This window comes from Patella vulgata, chromosome 3, assembly GCF_932274485.2.
Source record: "Patella vulgata chromosome 3, xgPatVulg1.2, whole genome shotgun sequence".
Lineage (NCBI taxonomy): Eukaryota > Metazoa > Mollusca > Gastropoda > Patellidae > Patella > Patella vulgata.
In genome coordinates this window covers 10191640-10215211 of record NC_065881.2, presented here as the reverse complement: position 1 = coordinate 10215211, position 23572 = coordinate 10191640, and the positions used below count along the sequence as shown (strand labels likewise).

At 38.3% G+C, this 23572-nt stretch overlaps 1 protein-coding gene and 1 long non-coding RNA gene across 5 annotated transcripts in view; one reads left to right on the top strand and one right to left on the bottom strand.

Moving 5' to 3' along the window:
- Positions 1-6076: 6076 nt before the first annotated feature.
- The window catches only part of LOC126815028 (uncharacterized), a 31778-nt gene continuing 14282 nt past the window's right edge, over positions 6077-23572 (top strand). For 3 of the 4 annotated variants that reach the window (XM_050540553.2, XM_050540549.2, XM_056099603.1), the window contains exon 1: positions 16095-16352. Coding sequence is in view for 1 of the 4 variants with exons in the window: in XM_050540547.2 (XP_050396504.2) it covers positions 6146-6261 (116 nt within the window). In the remaining 3 variants the exon portion in view is untranslated. Of the gene's footprint in view, positions 6262-16094; positions 16353-23572 lie in introns of those variants that run through there. The other variant, XM_050540547.2, reaches the window with a different exon arrangement.
- LOC130012184 (uncharacterized) lies at positions 18092-20812 on the bottom strand. Its single transcript, XR_008787559.1, has 2 exons — positions 19450-20812; positions 18092-19158 (listed from the first exon to the last, which is right to left on the bottom strand). It is a non-coding gene; the product is annotated as an uncharacterized LOC130012184 (long non-coding RNA).

Genomic DNA, 23572 nt, shown 5'->3' with positions numbered 1-23572 from the left:
ATTCAGTTTTACATTCTTTTGTCTACACCGTTCAAGAAGTTGAATGAATCTTTGGTCATGGTTTTTACAGCTTCATCTACAGTAGGGCCTTCTCCGATCCCAAGGATGTCATCGGCCACTCTAAAAGTACCATCAAGACCTTGAAGAACTTGGTCTATTCTGTACTGAAATATTTCAGGAGCAGGTGATATGCCAAAGGGAAGTCAGCCATCTGTACCTTCCAAAAGGTGTACCAAAGGTTGTGAGAGAGCTTGAACTTTCTTCAAGTGGTATATGCCAGAAACCATTGCGCAGGTCACACTTTCAGAATACTTTAGCTTGTGTAATACTAGGTAGTATATCCTCTATTACAGGTAAAGGATAGTAACTTCTTTTTGACGCTGTATTTAATGGTATGGGGTCTATGCAAACCCGAAGTTTGCCAGATGACCTTTTTACTAGTACCGGGCTGGACACTAGTCAGTCTGAGTGTCAACTGCTGTAATTAAATCTTGGCGTTCCATCAGGTCAAGTTTAGTTTTAAGCTGATCTCGGATAGCATGGGGCATTCTTCGTAAAGCTTGTTTCACTGGAGTAATAGATGTATCTTCTTCAGGTTTCTGTTCTCCTTCCAGCAATCCGATTTCATCATTGAAGATATCTTTGTAGACAACAAGAGTATCTTCCAGAGTTATGGGTTTTATAGTGATGTGATTTGGTACCACAGATGTATTTTCAATTTGCAGAATATTCTCCTCCAGTACTTTCAGAAGATTCAACTGTAGAATTGAGCGAGAACCAAGAAGTGGAATTCTCTTTTGAGGAACGACCACAAATATTCCACCGTAACTCAGAGAATTCTTTGGATTAACAAGTCTAAGTGTTGTAACACCATCAGCGGAAATCTGCGAACCATTATATATTTTTAATGTTTAGTCAGTTTTCTTAACTTCACAGTTTTCAGGCAAGTTTTCTAGAAATGACATTACAGGTAGCACCGCTGTCGATTTGAAATTTAGTGAGAGTTTTGTCAAGAAGAAGAGTGGTGAAGATCTTCGATGGATATGTCTTTTACAGCATGGACAGTTTCTTCGTTACAGATTTAAGAGTAAGTGAGAGTGAAATCGGGATTAAACTCCACTCGACACAAACTAGATTATCTCGGGACTAACACATTTTATTTCAATAATTCGCTTGCGCGTAGGGGTCTTTAGCAGTGGAAGGAAACCGGAGGACCCGGAGAAAACCCACGAGGTTGGACAGGCGACCCTACTCCTTGTCACGTACAACTCAATTACAGACCGTATGCTACAGCGCGCATGGCTAACCAATAGGCCATCCAACCCCCCCTTCAAGAGTAAGTAAGAGTTCATCTGAGTAATCACTACTAGAAGAATCATTCACAGCGTGTACTTGCTTCTTTATGAATTGCTTATTCTTCCATTTGCGTCGATACTTGTGCTGATTGTGGGAATTTCTAGTAGGTTTTAGCTTAGGCGGTATTAGGCACTGGGTACCAAAATGGGAAAGTTTTCCATAATTAGAGCATGTCTGATCCAATGCAGGGCATGAACCTTCTAACTCTTTTCATGTTTTCTGCCGCAGAACTTGAAATTATATTTCAGCTGTGAAGTAGAACTATCGTGCATCGACTTGGCACCAGTGTAAGAACTTTTATACACTACACAATGTCCTCGTTGTTTTACAACACATTACAAGACGTAGGGTGATGACGTAAACACTTCTGACACCATGTTTTGATACCACTGAAACATTTAACGGCCGTATACTTAGGTTTTATTCCAAAGAAGCTACATACAGTAAGAGGGCGACGTAGAAAGATGGTGACGTAATAACAGTGAATAAACATCACGTGACAGGTTATAAATAATCTGACAGATTTTAGTCAATCTAGCGAAAAAAATCACCAAACCTAGAAAAAATTGCAACAGAAACGAGGTTTGCGGTAAACAACTTTTGAACTGGTTCTTAATAACATATCAAAAATGTAAATTCATGGGGTAGGCCTACGGGAAAATTTATAATTTGCATAAATCCAAGATGGCCTCCCCATGCCTGTTTTCTGTCGACAATTCTATGTCGGTATTGCATTGGGGGATTGTATTTTTAACTGTAGGTATAGATGAATACATCTTTGGTTAAAAATAGACATCGGGTAAATGCTGAAGATCTTTCTCTTCTCAGAATTTAAAATGGTTGCTATTTAACAAGATGGCGGCGATTATTCTACCAGTATGGAAATCTGACAAAAGAAGTAATAGTCCAATCAATACATAGTTTGAGATTTAACAAATAGTCTGATCCATATTGTAAATCCGTCGGCTTTTTGGGTAGATATCGAGGAACATACTTTATTTTGTAGGTTTTGATGTTGAAACATGGGACGCCATTATTTGAAAGGTAATAGCTATTTTGCGATAATATTTCAACTTTTTTTTTTATTTTCACCCGATTTATAATGTTATCGACATATCAACTGTAAATTGGCAATGTATTAATATTGGCAGGGGTCATGACTGTAGTTCAGATTTCTTTCCATCACTTCATGAAGATATTTCCAAGATGGCAATAATTTTTGGCTGGAAAATCGGACGATGTACTGATTTTTATTATGTAGTAGTGTTTGGTGTCAATATATATGTTTTCAGTGGCACAGATTCCATTCCTGTCAGTTACAACTGTGTAAAATAATCACGTGTTCACCTAATTTGCATATATCCAAGATGGCCGCCATTGTTCGCGGGAAAATGGGCCGTTTTGCTGATTTTAATTAAGTAGTCATCTTTGGTGTCAGTATATGTTTTTGTGGGCGCAGATTCCATTTCTGCTGTTAACAACTGTGTAAAAGGATCACATGTTCACTTATTTAGCATATTTCTAACATGGCTGCAATATATCTCGGGAAAACGGTACGATGTGCCGTTTTTGAATAATATTCGATTTTTGCTATTTACAACTGCATAAAATGATCGTATGTAGTGAAATGAGCATATGTTCACCCATTTAGCATATTTCCAAAATTGTCGGACGTTTTCTTAACTTATTTCTGAAAAGATTTCTGAATTCAATTCTGCTATGTATTAGCTTGTAGCATATTCCTGGAAGCCAGCAGTGTCTTATTTTACCCATTTGGTATATTATCCAACGACGACAATTCGTTGACCACTGAGTTGATATGGTTTTTCCGGGAAAATAGCATTATTCACTTGGTCAATAGCACTTTAGTACTCCAGTCTGATTTCATGACTATAAGGGGGGTCACGGTGGCTAAGTGGGTAAGACGCTGGCTCGCTAGCCTGGAGGTCGGGTGTTCGATCCCTGCATTGGCCGAGAAAGTTCATCCAGATTTTCCGGCGTGGTTCCCCCTTGTCAGTGATGCAGGACGGAGGGCCTGACAAGGACAGCTGTCTAGTCATTCGGATGATACGAAAAACCGAGGTGCCTTGTCACATTGACGTGCACGTAAAAGATCCCTTGACAGTTGGAATTCGCTATAAGAGTAGGCCGTAGTGCCGCTGTATGTCGTATGCCCGTCTTCATTAGCCCAGTTGGGAGCAGAACAGTAGGACGTTAAACCCCCTTTCATTTCATTTCCTGACTATAAGAGATATAAAGCTATAAACAAATAAAAACCAAGAACTGCAAATGAAACAGTAATAATTGCTATAAAAAGCCTTCGTAGCATAGATTATATTATCAACTGACACCCAAGCTGCTTGTGGAAAGAGTCGTTGAGAGGAATGCTATTGCATTGGAAAAACAAACTATGTCACTACTTAAACGGCGATCTCACCAGTCATCTATGACATCACTGCCATCGCCATTGAAAGAACTGACGGCAGTGATAGCAAAGATGATCATTGTGTAAGTGGTGACATACTTTATTTTTCCAACGCAATAGCATTCCACATGCTTGTTCCACATTCGGCTTGGAAGTCAGTTGATAACATCATCTTTGCCAAGAAAGCTTTTTAGCAAGTATTTCATTTACAGCCAAGTCTCCATCGCCCTGGACTACGTTGCCGACACACTGGAACGACGCTTAGTCACATGCTTGCTACACAGTTAGGGCCTTTTTGTATATATGGCAAAGATACTGAGCCCCGTGCTTCAGCCCTTGTCTCGCAACCAAAGAAGAATCATCAAGAAAACTAAAACTTGTTCTTGATTGTTTTGTGTTTGGTTGTTCTCTGCTTTGAAAGTGAATGAGGACGGGCACTCGGCAATCCTCAACAGACTCCAGTAACCTTCATCTAGCCTCGGCTGTATAACGAATTCCGCCATTAGAGTGTTTTATCATACAAAGCTTTCAATGTCTAAAGCTGTTTTTCTTTCAAGTTGATCCTATTTTCTTTAAACAAAGAACATCTTTGCAATGAAAACTCTATACACTCTTCGAACGACGCCAAGTTTTCCTAATAAGTAAACCGATAGCTGCATCACAAATGTATGGGTGTAGCTACATCAATCTGGTTAAAACACAGATCCTATTTCGTTTCGTTTTTATAGTTCAAAATTTCGTTTTACTTGTCTTTACTACACTTGGATCTGGAAGAGTTGTTATTTAACTCGTGTTCTGAATGGTGTCAGTGATAAGCCAATGAAACGGTCTGTCACGGCGAGTTTTAGGCGTGTTTTGCACGGAACTGTGGGTAATCCACTAATAACATCAATGCTGATTGGTCAATCAAATGTCTGACATCATAGGGTCATAAGTCGGTCTTTTGACCCCTGACGTGACCTATCGCTATAACTTGTCAGATCTTCATGTAGTGTAGGCCATCGAAAGTATAAACAAGCCAACAGTGAGGCTGATGTCCCCCGCTGAAATCCCGAAATAAATAGATGACATATATTAATTAATTGCATGTTTATCTTTTTCAAAAGTATCCAGCAATCAAACTGATTATTAAGTATACATTAAGTTTCATCACTCTCTATCAGATAGAATCAAAATAAACAAGGCATTGACCTAATAAACACATACACCAAGTTTGAACATTCTAGCTCAATTAAAAGTTATCGTGTCCCAAAGCATCAACCAATCAAATTGCTTATCTCTGCTTACCCTAAGCGGAAAATGCTCATCTTCGAACTCCATCAAGGCATTGACCTAATCAACACATACACCAAGTTTGAACATTCTAGCCCAATTAGGAAGAGAGTTATCGTGTCCCAAAGCATCAACCAATCAAATTGCTTATCTCTGCTTACCCTAAGCGGAAAATGCTCATCTTCGAACTCCATCAAGGCATTGACCTAATAAACACATACACCAAGTTTGAACATTCTAGCTCAATTAGGAAGAGAGTTATTGTGTCCCAAAAAGTGTGACGGACAGACAGACGGACAGACAGACAGACGGACGAACCCATTTTAATAGTCCCCTGCTTTCTTCGAAAGGCGGGGGACAAAAAACGAAACGAAATATAGATCTGTATTTAAATCAGATTGTAGCTACATATCACTTACCGCCATACAGTTCAAGGTTAGATGTAGGGTACCGGAGTCTGTCGAGGTTTACCGCGTGTGAGGACGGGGTGAGCATGGCGCAATGGTATAGGCGTGGCGAGAGAGCAGCTTACGGTTGGTAGGCACGTAAGGGGGTTGTAGTGAGAAAATATCCCGGTCTGGGCATAGTGAGCACTTAGTGTAGTCGTGGCAGGAGCGTGATGGGCTCTCTAGCATGGAGACTGCGTGAATAGGCATTTCTTTTCCAGGAAAACCGATATCAGCCCAGTCGCCAACTCGTATGAGGACATATCACTACATCTTTCGTTTTTTAAAAGAAAACAAAGGAATTAACAGTGAATTATAGATCACGTGACATTCTATAAATAATCTGATGGATTATGGTATATGGTAATATATACCACATAGATTTATTAAAAATAAAAAAAAAATAATAAATTACTTGTTTCGTCATATTTCATACACAGATCCAGTTACCGAATAGTTTAAAAAAATGCGACAAGTCATGCAAATCTTATTCATTGGACATTTCATACTCCTCGCAGTGCTTCATTTGTATCGAGACTTAATCCAATTTCTCGGGCTATTGCTTGAAGAATATGTAGACATCTGACTGGATGAGTTTTAATTTACGAGCCGTAGGCCTACGTGTATATATTAAACTCAGTTTAAAATGGATTCCAAGAGCTTCTACAAACGTCTGTGCATTGGCCATGTTCAAGCGGACATTAAGAAAGTTTGTGCCACACTATGCTACCTTATCCGACTGTTGTCATTGTCACGACGAAGGTAAGAAAATTTCTTTCTGTTCCTTTATAAACAATATTTCATTTCGTATGTGAATGAAATGAGGGGATCACGTGGCTAAGTGGGTAAGTGGGTAAGACGCTAGCTCGCTAGCCTGGAGGTCGGGTGTTCGATCCCTGCATTGGTCGAGAAAGTTCATCCAGATTTTCCGGCGTGGTTCTCCCTTGTCAGTGATGCAGGACGGAGGGGCTGACAAGGAAAGCTGGGACGAAAAACCGAGGTCCCGTGTACACATTGGCGTGCACGTAAAAGATCCCTTGGCAGTTGGAATTCGATATAAGAGTAGGCCGTAGTGCCGCTGTCCGGGCAAAATTTCCCTCATAGCACACTGTATGGCGTATGCCCGTCTTCATTAGCCCAGGTTAGGAGCAGAACAGTAGAACGTTAAACCCCATTTCATTTCATTTTTTTTTTTTTTTTTGCTTCAAATGGTATGTAATTTATTATCTTGACATTGTCATACTATACTCTTCAAAAAAAAAAGCTGGGGATATTCAGAAACAATACAAAACTGCGGCAATGCACTGCTGTTTTTATTAGAGGTAACCAGTGGATGTTAATAACAGGCCAATTGCTTACACATGAACATAAACTGTTCATATGGTTGGCTTATCTGACGGCCCCATTTCACTCCCAAAGAGATACAGCGTCAAAAGTGAAAATGGACGTTGTTGATTTTTGTCTTAAAAATGAGTAATTGCTCCACCAATCCTTAGACATTCAGCAATTCGTCGTGGCATGCTCCTAATCAACCGTCCAATCACGATTAGGGACAATCTGACCCACTCCTCTTGCAGTGTCACGGCCAATTCGTGCAGTGTTGTCGGTGTCGGTTGACTTTGACGTCGACAAACACGTCTCTCGATCAAATTAAACGTAACACACTAAACCAAAGATACGCTAAACAGTAAATCGTATGCAAGAACCTATAGGAAAGCAAACATGGATAGATAAGCCAGCACGCGGCAGTTTTCATCAACCCTTCTTTGAAGTGTCAAATTTGACAATGCCCCACCCCCCCCCGCCCCCACGTGTAGGGCGCTATTGCGTGTCGCATGTGCAGCTCAGTGGTTCTATTGGGGCGATAAGTTCTTCTCATCTGTGAATATACTCTCAAAGCATGTCAAGTGTCCACCTCCCCACGTGTAGGGCGCTATTGCGTGTCGCATGTGCAGCGCAGTGGTTCTATTGGGGCGATAAGTTATTCATCTGTGAATATACTCTCAAAGCATGTTAAGTGTCCATGATTATTTATCATATCACAAATTGCATATGTATTTGCATTTCAATATCTCTTACTTTTTTTGAATAGTTTATAATCAACCCTCTAGACCAGTGGTTCTCAACCTTTGTTTTTAGCCAACGCCACACCTTGGAACACATGACAAACTAGCGGCACACCTTGCTAAATATATATGAAAAAATATTTAAATTTTGCAAAATAAAAACATGGCAAGTCATAGACGGCATACAACCGTTGACACAGATCAGTCATATACACCTAAAATGATTCAACCTAAATAAAGAAAAACACAGCTATGAACTTATTTTGTTGCAGTGTTTCGAATTTCATCAGTCAAATAGTTGGCTTCTTTACACCGTTAAAGTTACAATTTCATATTTTCTAAGAAAGTCAAAACATAAGTATTTCTATGTCTTTTGCTCAATAGGTTGTCAACTCACTATTATGCGATCATAGGTTATCTTTCTCACACTTAAAAATCTTCACACCGGAAATAATAACACAATTACCCCCTAATTACCTCCCTTGTTTTCCTTTTTCCCAACCATGGAATAGCTATCTTCAAACGTTTGAATTTGAAGTTGAAAATGACATTTTTGCCAATTTCTCAACTGGCAATAGTGAATTATAGGATTAATAGGATTATTCTTTAACAAGGTAGGGCTGTTTATAGATACCATCTATTTTAGGGCTTTATTTTAATACATTTTAAAAATACAACTTAAAAATATGAAATTGTAACTGTAAAAGAATAGTGTTACTTTACACCTGTACGAGTGGCAACTGAGCTGTCACTTGCATTAGCGTATATAAGCACTTCATTGAGTGTAAATAATTACACTTATTTGAGGATATGGAAAATCATCTCAAAGTGTGAAATTATATCTAACGAAAGTGTAAAATGTTCTTTTAAAAATATAATTAAACACTATTTAGGGTGTACTTATATTTGAGGATATGGAAAATCATCTCAAAATGTGAAATTATATCTAACGAAAGTGTAAAATGTTATTTTAAAAATATAATTAAACACTATTTAGGGTGTACTTATATCCTTTCAAAGTGTAAACCAACAATATCTAGGGTATAGATATATTTCTCAAAGTGTAATTCAACCCTATTAAAGATATAGGTATACCTTCTGAAAGTGTAATTCACCACTATTTAGGATATTGGTTTACCTTCTGAAAGTGTAATTCAACCCTATTTAAGATATAGGTATATCTTCTGAAAGTGTAATTCACCACTATTTAGGATATTGGTATACCTTCTGAAAGTGTAATTCTACACTATTTGGGATATTGGTATATCTTCTGAAAGTGTATTTTAACACTATATGGGATATTGGTATATCTTCTGAAAGTGTAATTCTACACTATTTGTGATATTGGTATATCTTCTGAAAGTGTAATTCACCACTATTTAGGATATAGGTATACCTTCTGAAAGTGTATTCTAACACTATATGGGATATTGGTATATCTTCTGAAAGTGTATTTTAACACTATATGGGATATTGGTATATCTTCTGAAAGTGTAATTCAACACTATTTAAGATATAGGTATATCTTCTGAAAGTGTAATTCAACACTATTTGGGATATTGGTATACCTTCTGAAAGTGTATTTTAACACTATATGGGATATTGGTATATCTTCTGAAAGTGTATTTTAACACTATATGGGATATTGGTATATCTTCTGAAAGTGTATTTTAACACTATATGGGATATTGGTATATCGTCTGAAAGTGTAATTCAACACTATTTAAGATATAGGTATATCTTCTGAAAGTGTAATTCTACACTATTTGGGATATTGGTATATCTTCTGAAAGTGTAATTCTACACTATTTGGGATATTGGTATATCTTCTGAAAGTGTATTTTAACACTATATGGGATATTGGTATATCTTCTGAAAGTGTAATTCTACACTATTTGTGATATTGGTATATCTTCTGAAAGTGTAATTCAACACTATTTGGGATATTGGTATATCTTCTGAAAGTGTAATAAAACTCTATATAAATGGAATAGCTATAACTGTTGAAAGTAGCTATATCTGTTGAAAGTGTAATCAAACACTATCTACAGGGGCGGATCTAGGAATTTTGAAAAGGGGGGCGCTGTAAAATAAGGGCACTGACCGCGGAGACGGGGCACGCCGCTGAGAGGGGGGTTGGAGGGGGGGGGGGGTCTTTATCCGTCATTTCCTTGCATCTGTAGCCATTTCAAGAGCTATTTGGCTGATATTTTCGTCTAAGTAATTAACGTTCGGAAATTGTTGAAAAAGAGCCTTAAAATCGAGCAAAAAAGCCAGGCGAGCGAGGCATTATGATGGGAAAAAAGACGAATCTATTCCCTAGTCACTTCACTATTTAAGCCTTGTAACTTGTACTGTGCACTGTCCACACATGAAGGAGATCTCGTGGCTAAGTGGGTAAGACGCTGGCTCGCTAGCCTGGAGGTCGGGTGTTCGATCCCTGCATTGGCCGAGAAAGTTCATCTAGATTTTCCGGCGTGGTTTGCCCTTGTCAGTGATGCAGGACGGAGGGCCTGACAAGGACAATTGTCTAGTCCTTCGGATGAGACGAAAAACCGAGGTCCCGTGTATATATTGGAATGCACGTAAAAGATCCCCTGGCAGTTGGAATTCGATATAAGAGTAGGCGATAGTGCCGCTGCCTGGGCAAAATTTCCCTCATAGCACACTGCATGGCGTATGCCCGTCTTCATTAGCCCAGTATAGGAGCAGAACAGCAGGACGTTAAATTGCAAATTCTAAATTTCAGTCCTAAATGGGGTTTAACGTCCACTCAACACAAACTAGGTCATTTCGGGACTAACATATGGTTTAATTTTTATTTCAATAATTCGCTTGCGCATAGGGGTCTTTAGCAGTGGGAGGAAACCGGAGGACCCGGAGAAAACCCACGAGGTTGGACAGGCGACCCTACTCCTTGTCACGTACAACCGGGGATTCGAAACCACGCCAGTCGACTCAATGACAGACTTTATGATACAGCGCGCACACGCTAACCATTCAGCCATCCATCCCCCCCCCCCCCCCTAACTATTACAATACAAGATAAACATTTATCATTTAATCAGGTAGACATACACATGCAAAAAGTTCAACAAAGGAACAAAAAATAATAATACATGTAGGCTTATTGGTTAGATACATTCATACCCTATTACAGATATCTTATCTTTCAATTGAAAATAAAGGGAAATGATTGGAGGCAATGGGATAAGTAACTTTAGTTAATAACAACATTTCTTTTAAACAATTGTTAACAATTGTAAAAAAGGTGAATCATTGAAAAACAATTTCTTTGGATCCCGAAACCACACGCTGAACTTACCATAGTTGTGGCAAATAATATCGTAACCAGTAAATCATAGAAGACATTACACACAGTTCAGAGTTCACTCCTGTCACAAATTTCTTAATACTTTCAAAAAACTGATCAGCCTGGATGCTGGCTTGCGATTTGATTTCATTTCCAGTATACAATAATCAATGTACTGGTAAAAATTTGCCCCCTTTTTTAGGATACTGAATGTTAAATGAGCTAAATCGCTAATATTTGGGACCTAGAAATTGACACAAATGGGTCGCAACGCATATAATAATGTAATATGAAGGTATATAAACTGATTTACATTCAATCGTTTCTGTTTTTACTGTAATTTCTAATCAGTTATGTTTGGCGAAATACACCAGAAGTCACAATCGAATGGCAATATTTAGCGTCTGGTTATTCCAGTCTACACCGATGATATTTATTGTGCATGCTCTCCAGATAAGAATATAGCGTCACCATTTCACATGACTTGTGGAATATGTCTAGCCGCGTTCTTTGGGTCCCTTGTTCGAAATGGCGCTGAAACGCATTATGGTACACGATTCGTGTACCAATGGTAAAATGTTTATTTTGTCTTGAATATTGGATATCAGAAGCCCATCTGTTCCCTGTAAGATCACAAGACCAATGCTGATTTGAATTGACAAATAATTCGTGTTTTCAATGTCGAAAATTTTTGATGATATTGAGTTAGAGACTTAGCTACTTTAAATACATAGTATGAAGAAAATAAACAATAAACAGCTTCTAGTCAAGTCAAGGCTTGTTAGTATTTGTCCATCAATCAGAATATAAAATATGCGGGTTACATTCATCTTTCCTACTGATGCTATTTGTGGGGTTAAAATTGATTCCCTTAAAATATCTTCCTTGGTTGCAATTACCGGAAATATATAAACATGAAATAATTGGAATACTTAATACCGGCACACATTTAGCAAATCGTATTTGGGGAGAGAGGGATTCGACACAGACTAAGTCATTTCAGGACTTATTCCCCACTACCATATGGTACAATTTTATTTCAATAATTCGCGTGCGCGTAGGGATCTTTAGCAGTGGGAGAAAACCGGAGGACCCGGAGAAAACCGGAGGACCCGGAGAAAACCCACGAGGTTGGTCAGGCGACCTTACTCCTTGTCACGTACAACCAGGGAATCGAAACCACACCAGTTGACTCAATGACAGACCTTATGATAGAACGCGCACGTGCTAACCATCCGGCCATCCAATACACCTTTCTTCCTTATAAACATAGATGTTAAAGATACCTCCCCGCATACAAACCCCCAGAGCGTATTCTGTCAGAGATTGAGTTTCTTTTTGGGGAGATGATGTAATAAGGGGAAAGTAGTCGCTGATTGGCTAAAGCTCGGCTCTGGGAGCAATCAATCCGGCTTAACGGACGCAGTTGTTTTTGTGCGCAATACGTGCCGGATTCTATTTGAACCCTTTCTCTAAAAGTAACTAAAGTAATAATAAATTTTGTGTTATACAGGTTATAAAATTCTGTGTTATTTATGTATGCTAATTGCTGTCGTTTACTTACCCGGTTGTACGTGACAAGGAGTAGGGTCGCCTGTCCAACCTCGTGGGTTTTCTCCGGTTTCCTCCCACTGCTCAAGACCCCTACGCGCAAGCGAATTATTGAAATAAAATTAAACCATATGTTAGTCCCGAAATGACCTAGTTTGTGTCGAGTGGACGTTAAACCCCATCTCTCTCTCTCTCTCTCTCTCTCTCTCTCTGTGTCTCGTTTACTTGTTAATTGTGTAGTGTGTCACTTTATATCGTATCTCAAACTAGGAAATGTGCACGCAGTAAATTACGTCAAGATAGGATATAAAAATATACCAGGAAATAAAACATCCTACGTTTCTACACTAACTATTGAAGACGAGGAAATATCTATCTCTGACCCGAAACATTTGCCCATATTTCTCTGTGAACAGCGTGTTATATACATTGTTAAGAAATGGGAGTGTATTAAAGATGCATTCTCGCGTAAGTATTTATAAAGAAATGAAATGGGGTTTAACGCCCCTACTGTTCTGCTCCGAACTGGGCTAATGAAGACGGACATACGCCATACAGTGTGTTATGGGGGAAATTTTGCTCGGACAGCGGCACTCCGGGCTACTCTTATATCGAATTCCAACTGCCAAGGGATCTTTTACGTGCATTCCAATATATAAACGGGACCTCGGTTTTTCGTCTCATCCGAAGGACTAGACAGCTGTCCTTGTCAGGCCCTTCGTCCTACATCACTGACAAGAGAGAACCACGCCGGAAAATCTGGATGAACTTTCTCGGCCAATGCAGGAATCGAATGTTCTAGATAATAATATCTATCTTCTATTATTATACTAATATTTGTGACTGTCGTTTGTCTGTCTGTCTGTCTGTTCGAGGTTGGCGGCTACACTAGGTATGCCCCGAGTCTGAAATTTAGGGTATAGGGGTAGCTCGGACCGGGAGTAACATAGGCCAGGTGGCGTTAGTCTACCACTTCCGGTTTCGGGGTTATGACCCCCGAGCGAAGCCGGGTATCCTGCTAGTTATATCTATCTATCTTCTATCTATATATTTGTGACTGTCATTTGTCTGTCTGTCTGTTCGGAGTTGGCGGCTACACTAGGTCTGCCCCGAGTCTGAAATTTGGGGTATAGGGGTAGCTCGGACCGGGGAGTAACATAGGCCAGGTGGCGTTAGTTTACCACTTCCGGTTTCGAAGTTATGACCCCCCCCCCGAGCGAAGCCGGTCTGTTCGGGGTTGGCGGCTACACTAGGTCTGCCCCGAGTCTGAAATTTGGGGTATAGTCTACCACTTCCGGTTTCGGAGTTATGACCCCTCGAGCGAAGCCGGTCTGTTCGGGGTTGGCGGCTACACTAGGTCTGCCCCGTGTCTGAAATTTGGGGTATAGGGGTAGCTCGGACCGAGGAGTAACATAGGCCAGGTGGCGTTAGTCTACCACTTCCGGTTTCGGAGTTATGACCCCCGAGCGAAGTCTGTCTTTTCGGGGTTGGCGGCTACATCTGCCGGGGAGTAACATAGGCCAGGTGGCGTTAGTCTACCACTTCCGGTTTCGAAGTTATGACCCCCGAGCGAAGCCGGTCTGTTCGGGGTTGGCGGCTACACTAGGTCTGCCCCGAGTCTGAAATTTGGGGTATAGGGGTAGCTCGGACCGGGGAGTAACATAGGCCAGGTGGCGTTAGTCTACCACTTCCAGTTTCGGAGTTATGATCCCCGAGCGAAGCCGGGTATCCTGCTAGTAATATATAAATCCATATACATTTCTAAAATGGGGCACCTGTTACAGATGAAATGAAATGGGGTTTAACGGCCTAATTTTCTGCACCGACTGGGCTAATAAATACGGACATACGCCATACAGTGTGCCATACAAGAGGGAGATAAAGTCCCCGGGCAGCGGCACTACGGACTACTAATCTGGTTAAAACACAGATACTATTTCGTTTCGTTTTTATAGTACAAAATTTCGTTTTACCTGTCTTTACTTTACTTAACTCGTGTTCTGAATGGTGTCAGGGATAAACCAATGAAACGGTCTGTTACGGCGAGCTTTAGGCGTGTTTTTCACGGAATTGTGGGTAATCCACTAGTAACATCAATGCTGATTGGTTAATCAAATGTCTAACGTCATAGGGTCATAAGTCGGTCTTTTGACCCCTGACGTGACCTATCGCTATAACTTGTCAGATCTTCATGTAGTGTAGGCCATCGAAAGTATAAAAAAACGAAACGAAATATAGATCTGGGCCCTGTTTCTCGAAATTTTAACTAAAGTTAAAATCCAAATTTTAGTAGATACTTCAATTTTGATTGGCTAATAACTAAAATCAGTCTAATATTATCCAATCAAATTACTAAAATTTGGATTTTATCTTAGTTAAAATTTCGTGAAACAGGCCCCTATATTTTAATTAGATTGAATTCCAACGGGATCTCGGTTATTCTTCCTATCCGAACGACTGGATATCGTTCTTTAGGGAAACTTTCTCGGCCAACACACTGAACCACCGCGGTTCCCTGATTAAACTATTTGGGCAATCTCGATACGATTAAAATTTCGTTTCGAAAGATCAGCCGGAAATCGGCTTCTTTACTTATTTTACTTCAAATTTCGGATTACTGTGTCGACAGTGACACTAAAAATTGCCAATCAATCTATGCCTATGGGCGTAAAATTGTCAATCGCTATGCAACAAAAGGGGTAGTTTAAAGGGACAATCTCGATTATATTTTGGAGAATAAAACTGCTTAATTTTGTGTTAAAAACCCATAAAATCCTCTACTTTGAGGCCGAGCAACTAACTCAATATACTGGTACGTTTTCAGACAATTTAATGCCAACAATCTTCATCTGGAAATGAAGACCTGCGTCCCAAGCCGTATTATACGGTGTCTGGATAAACCAGACTTTTATTTTATAAAATAACGTGTAGGTGAAATTTACCTTCCGTTATCAAGTACATCACGTGGGCAATACACTGTATAGACCTCTAAAGGAACGGCTATAGATAATCGGGTCACCCAACGAAAAAATTGACCGGATATGCGGTTTTTGACGTTCACGTCCAAACGACTCAATATTTGGAGACAAAGTAAATACACTATTCCTCTTTGGCGCTTTAAATTTACATGTACACGGACTTTTATCACCGAGACCGTTAAAATCGGGGGGGGGGGGGCGAATGGTTAGCATGTGCGCGCTGTATCATAAAGCCTGTCATTGAGTCAACTGGTGTGGTTTCGAATCCCCGGTTATACGTGACAAGGAGTAGGGTCGCCTGTCCAACCTCGTGGGTTTTCTCCGGGTCCTTCGGTTTCCTCCAGCTGCTAAAGACCCTAGCTACGAGAACGTAGCTAAAGACGTTGAGATATACTGATGTGTTTGTGGTTGAGAGATTAAGGTTTGCTATCTACTAAAGACACCTACTACGCGCAAGCGAAATATTGAAATAAAAAATTAAACCATATGTTAGTCCCGAAATGACCTAGTTTGTGTCGAGTGGACGTTAAACCCCATTTCTCTCACTCTCTCTCTCTCTCTCTCTGTTAAAATCGGGATGGTCCCTTTAATACCGTGCACTTCAATATTCTCGTGCGCTTTAACATGTCATCTTACAGTCCATCCCATGACATGCTTGACCCTAATAATGTTCAGCTTATCTTGTATCTTACTGATAGTACACAACATTCAGTAGAAGTAGTGACAGTACGGTCATTGTATATTAGGCTAGGTCTACTCCCAGGTGTAGTCCATTGTGAATAACTAAACAATTAATCGATCAGTGATTTGTTAATACAGTCATCGAACTTATTAGTCGTGTCTCAAGCAGGTTTAAACAAGGATATAAAGAAGCGCGGGGTGTTTTATTGGAATGGCGTATATACCTTGGCTTTGTGTGTAATTTGATATATAGATAGGATAAAGGTATGTTATTTCGTTTTTTTTTGTCGTGAATGTGTCAAGCAGGTTTAAACAAGGATATAAAGAAGCGTGGGGTATTTTTTTGGAATGGCGTATATACCTTGACTTTGTATGTAATGTGACAAAAATGTCGTTTTGTGTTTTTTTTAAATGATTAAACACGGATTTTATTGGAAGTATCGGTACTAATACATGTATGTTTATATATCAATTGGTCGTGTAGGTGCCTATAATGCTGGGAATTCGGTCCCGAGGCTACTATAAAATAAAGCACAAATTTGTCTGTACGTGTACTATAAAATGCAAACAAACTATGTCGTTATATTTCCATTCAATGTATTCATTGTGTGGGTACAATACTATCCCTACGTTGGTCAACAGTATGAACGACATAAGTCATATATGCGTTCTATATATTAAAAACCTATGTTACATTTGCCATTTTGGAGCAGAACAGTAGGACGTTGAGCCCCATTACATTTCCCATTTTGGTAAACATATCTTTGACAATATTAATGTATTTTAAAGTCTATTTTAGTTACCTAATTATTCTCCTGTAAGATACGCTTTGAATTACAGACACTCGCATGAGTGATATAATAATATTGTCCTTAGGGAGTATAACTCTTTATACAAACACATAGGGAGTATAACTCTTTACAATTAGTTTAAACATATTTTATTGACAAATATCAAAAGGATTGAGCACAAGTTTCAAAAACTTAGAAAAGCCCTTTCCATACATAGAAATGATAGACATTATTTAATACTAACAAGATTTCGAAATAGTATATACAATAATAAATAATTTATAAGTAATATAAGTAAAGTCAGATGAATTATATCTCAAAGCTCTATATAAAATAAGTGAAGAGGTGATAAAGAGAATATAAAATTATATTTAAAACATTGAAAAATAAAGTTTAATAAATGGGATATAAATGAACTGATGCATGTATAAAATGATAAAAAGAAATAATAAAAAAAAAAAAAAAAAAAAATGGGGGGTGGGGGGTGCGGAAAAAAAAAAAGAAAAAAAAAAAAAAAAAAGTTATCCACCAAAAAAGCTAAAGCTAATAATTTATTCTAAGATGTAACTACTAACAATAACTTTTATTTAAATTTAAATCGTTTTGAAAGTTTGATATATTTGTGAACTTCAAGGAAAAGGTTTGTATTCATCTCAATTGACAATTCTGAATTGCCGCACAATAGGATATCTATATTTATCACAGAATAACTTGACAATGTATTTAATAGTTCAGCACGAATTACATCATATAAGTGACATTGCAGGAAATAGTGTTCGGCATTTTCTATAAATTTGCCACAAGAACATGTGGGATCATTCACAACGTTTATTTCATACAAATCATTTTGCAACGAACTACACCCATGCCGTATTCTAGTGTGAATAATATTTTCATGTCTATTACCTTTACAGTAGTAGATTGGCGCTTTATGTATTAAGGAACGTAATTTTTGTTTGTATAGATATTTGAAGGATTTAAGAGTGGTTGATTGCTTTATGGGGTCCTCTAATAATTCCCAATCTCGAGTTGTTGTGGGGAAGTACGAAGTTTGGGGTAATGCTGTTCTACAATAAGGATATCTATATTCGCTAATGTTTCTTAAATTGTATTTTTGTGGTGTTTGTTGATAATATTCTAGAATGTCATATAAGTATGCTGGGTTTCTCTGATTTTTAATTTGAAAAAATGTGGTTAGTCGCTTTTGTGTACGTCTGTCTGACAATTTATTCCATCCGGTTTCAAAATAAAGCGCTTCACGAGAACAAGTTTTAGTTAGTCCAGTCACAATCCTGGCAGCTTCTAGCTGTACCTTTTCAAGTTTTTCGGTATTGGAAACGTTACACCCATCCCACACTTCACATGCGTATTCCAATTTTGGCCTTATGAATATCAAATATACGTTATTTAGAGTTTGTCTATTAAAGGTGAATTTTAGTTTACGCAAAATATTTAATAATTTTGAGGTGGACGAGATAATAGTTTCTATATGGATGGTCCATTTGGCGTCATTTGAAAGGGTAATGCCCAAGTGTTTGTGACATTTAACCACTTCAAGTGCTTGATTATCGAATATCAGACTCGGATAATTTTCTGTTTTTTTGGAGCTAAATAAAATAGCTTTTGTTTTGTTTGGATTAAAGTTTATAAGCCAATTATTCGCCCAAATGTTGAGATTTGTCAGATCGTAGTTTAGGGACTGTTCTATCTCTGAAACTGACTGTTTGCTACACCCAAGTGCCGTGTCGTCTGCAAATAATCTAGCCACATTATGGAGTACATCTTGTACATCATTGATGTAAGTCAAAAACAATTAATTGTCAACAGGCCTTGTAACAGCATGCCTCTATCGCTGAAGCAGCCAAATAATATTGACAGAGGAATGATGCTCTGCGGACGAATACTCTGAAGTCAATGCTTTCTACACTGAAACATTTAGCGAAATATAAACAACGACGTGTAGTTCTTCAATGTAATAAACTTTATATATTAAATAACAGCTACAAATATAAACAGTTCACACATCAGCTTACACAAATCAGGTCGCATACGCATGGGCCTACATAGCCTAATGAGAGAATTCGAATACGGATGAATTCCTCTTTTAATTCTGATTATAATCAACGTGCTACATATTATACTGAAGACATCATGGCTGAATATTACTCATTACTGACGATGCTGAATAATACTTGATTACATGCTGAATATTATATTCTGAAGCTTTCACTGAATATTACATGTACATTCTGAAGATTTCACTAAACATTACGTGAAAACTGAAATAAGAAAAATACATCGGATTACCATGCAGTACTGATTAACTAACTTTAATGACAACAATGAACACAACGTAAACAATACGTAGCCCTGTTCAAAGGCCAAGGACGATGACACTGACAGACGACAGCGGACGACAGCGTTGTCTCCACGAATTATAAACCTGACTTAATGTGACTAAAAACATTGCCTGGCAAAGCACACAATAATACTGACATGTACTTAAACATACAATAAACATATTAGCATACTATAAATATATAAATTATGTGTTTATAAAACGTAATAACCTTTTTGACTTCACCCCTTTCCCGATTTCATGCATTTGGCTGCCATGATGATCTACGAAAGACCACGTATTTTGAGGGAAGCTTATTAGGTAAACATAATAAACTTAACTAAATGCCTATAATCATAATTTGATTCCCTGAATAAATATCTACATATTTAATACTCAAACTAATAATATATAAACTATGATATTATACAAGCTTAAGACGTAAAGGCAAAATTAAAGAGAAACAACAAACAACATCAATTAATTCTCCCTTTAATAGGAAATTAGCCGACAAACAGCCAGTAGACAAAGTTAGCAATCGGAACACTTCGTCTATCGCACGACTACCGTTACATGGCTCCCCAAAATTAGGAACTAATTTTCAATTAATCTACGAACAAAGAAAAAGCAGAGATATAAAAGTAAACCAAATAACTAAACGGTTAAGCATAACAGTTTGATAGTTCTACTGAAAGTCTGTGGCTCCTCGATGGGGAATCCCGGTTTATTCATGTTCCAAAATTAATATCAGTTTCTGAATAGGACGTTCAAGAACACTTCTCGGATAGACACGTTTCCCTTTCGCATTAAGCTTCTTGTCACCAACTAAAAGTTTGACAGTTCGCACATGATTATCTTTATCTTTGTAAGTTTCTATAATTCGTCCCAAAGACCATTGATTGCGAGCAGATTTATCATCAACCACGAGCACTATATCACCACAATGCATATCACGAGTTTCACGATTCCATTTTTGACGTACTTGTTGATTCTGCAGATACTCTTGCTTCCATCTACTCCAAAATTCATTTGATATATACTGAACGCGACGCCAACGTTTTCGTGAATAAAGATCAGGTTTCTGGAATTCACCAGGGGGAGGCAATATTATCTTAGACTTCATAGTTAAAATGTTATTAGGAGTTAAGGGTGTTAGCGAATTGACGTCGTTCAAGTTATCTACTGTAAGTGGCCTACTATTAATAATTGACATAGCTTCATACATAAAGGTGCGCAAGGAATCGTCATCCAACTGAGAACCATTCTGTAACAAAAGTGACGATAGAACATTTCGAATAGAACGAATGTGGCGCTCCCACACCCCACCCATATGGCTAGCATTTGGAACATTAGTTTTAAACTGAAAATAGTCACACCCATTTTCTACAAGATATTTCTGAATTCGACCACTGTCCATCTCGTGAAAGGCTTGATGTAACTCGCGTTTTGCTCCAATAAAGTTTGTTCCGTTATCACATCTTAACTGTCGGATAGGTCCACGAATACACTGGAAACGTCGTAAACCGTTTATAAATGCGTCTGTACTTAGATCATTTAAAGTTTCTATATGTATAGCACGGCTAGCCATACATACAAATAATATACGATTCGCAACGAACATTTGAAATCTTCTTGCATCATTGTTAATATAACCTAACACTACTTTACTATCTGACCAAAATACTTCAGTTAAATTACTATAGTTCAATTCACGTCTTAACTGCAAACTAACTCTTACCGACACTAAAGCTGCAGCTAATTCTAAACGGGGAATTGTTATTGGTTTAAGAGGTGTCACTCGAGATTTACTCATTACTAATGAACAAGATACATTGCTATTATTGTCAATCAATCTCAAATACGAACATTGTCCGTAACCGAACGTTGACGCGTCTGAAAAATGATGTAATTCATTTACCACAATATCACCAAAGTCTTTGGGTTTATAACAACGTTCTATTTTCACGTCTGCAAGTTGAGATAAGCTAGATCTCCATTTTTCCCATCGGAATCTCAATATATCCGGAATGTCACTGTCCCAATCGTTATGAGCTCTACAGAGTTCCTGCAAGATTTGTTTACCAACTAAAATAACTGGCGAAATAAGTCCTAACGGATCATAGATCGAGGAAACAGTTGACAAAATTCCACGTCTGGTGAGTGGCTGATCTTTGAGACATATACGAAACTGAAAAGTGTCGGATTCAATGCACCACTGTAAACCAAGACATCTCTCAATAGGTGAATCTTCGAAGAAAAGGTCATGATTCTGAAGAACCTTTGCACGATCCACAACCGGAACTGATTCGATCACTGTGTTAGAATTTGACAAAAATTTATGAAGTCTCAATCCGCACTTGGCTAACAGTTTTTTGGTATTTTCAATCAGCGAAATTGCTTCTTCGTCAGTTTTGACTGACAACAAACCATCATCAACATAGAAATTATTTCGCACGAAATTAGCAGCTTCTGATCCAAATTCCATTTCAAAATCATTTGCAGCTTGCTTTAGCCCAAAGTTCGCACAACCTGGTGACGAGGTAGCACCAAATAAATGCACAGTCATTCTGAAATCGGCAGGCTTATCATCTCCCTTATTCCACCATAAAAATCTGAGAAAATCACGATCTTGTTTTTCCACATTAAACTGGTAGAACATTTGCTCAATATCACACATAATGGCTACATTCTCCATTCTAAATCGACATAATACACCGAACAAACTATTGGTTAGATCGGGCCCCTTTAACAAATGATCATTAAGCGAAACATCCTTAAATTTCGAATTACAGTCGAAAACGACTCGAATTTTACCAGGCTTTTTTGCATGATAAACTGCATGATGTGGTATATACCAAATCTGTCCAATATTACAAATTTCATGCGCAGAAATCGGTTCGGCGTAATTCTTTTCGATAATCTCATTCATGAATTTACTGTAATCTTGCTTAAAATTTATGTCTTTTGTAAAACGATTTACCAAAGGTGTCAAACGATTTTCTGCCACAATGCGATTATTCGGAAGCGTTGGTTTAGATCCACGGAAAGGTAAAGGCATTTCATAATGACTGTTTTCATTTAAGCGAATTGATGAGTTCATCTTAAGTACAAATTGATTATCTTCATGAGAACAACCAGAGTCATTATTATTACGATCACTGAAGTCTATCTCCATCATTTTCAGTATGTCAACAGGATTAATAATTTCTCGGATGTGTGTTTTAAAGGAAACAACAATATCACTTGAAGTTAGTGATTGTTCTGATTTATTATTACATGATGTTCGAACTTGAAATGTCTGACTACTACAGCCTATTGAATCCAAATTTTCTGACGCACATTGATCTATAATGCCAACTACACCCCATCCTAAGTCAGTTCTCTGGGCGTAAGGACCATTTCCCGAATGAGGTATTACTTCTCTAGGTGTAAGAGCTTTAGGACAATTATAACCTATTAAAAGGGCAATCTCGCAATTCAGAATAGGAGGAAGTTGATCTGCTATACAGTGTAAGTGAGGCCAACGTCTAGCCATGTCGGAATTAGGAATATGACTTCTATTCGCCGGCATTATTCTTCTGGAATAAACTGGAGGTAGATTGATGATTATATTACTGTCATATCCTCGAACACACAAACCCGGAACTTTACGGCTATTTATTATCTGATTTTCAGCAGTCATTGTTGAAAGTGAAAGCTGGATTTGTTGTCCATCAACACCAAGAGAATCTAACAAAGTGTCTAAAACAAAAGTATTGTCCGACTGAGTATCAAGCAATGCATAAACTAAACGTTCTCTGTCTTCAAAGGATATCCACACGGGTACAATCATTGCGCTTTTATTACCAACGTCGTACCAGTCAACTTTAATACTATGCGCAACGGAAGACCTTGCAACTGGATCGTTTCTTTCCGGAACATCACCATGAAGAGAAGTTGGGTGCCTTTTATGACAGATATTACACCACAATCTGCTTCGACAAAATACTGACATGTGACCCGAGCTTAAACAGCCAAAACACAGGCGATTATTTGCAATGTACTCCTTTCTATCTTTCAAATTCTTCTTTAAAAATTCAGAACATGTGTCCAAGTGATGCTGACCTTTACAAACGGTACACGGTTTTCGTTCGGAGCGATTAAACTGACGATTTTCACGAGTTTCCAAAGCATGAGCCGTTGCAGCTCTCCTAGGTTCATATGGATTACTTCGATTTGAGTTTGACTTATAACTACAGGACGTAACTGGATCGCAAGCGATATCTGCCTCTCTTGATAAATATTTTACAAATTCCCTAAAGGGAGGAAACTGCTGATATTTCTGCTTATAGTCGTGCACGATACGAGCCCAACAA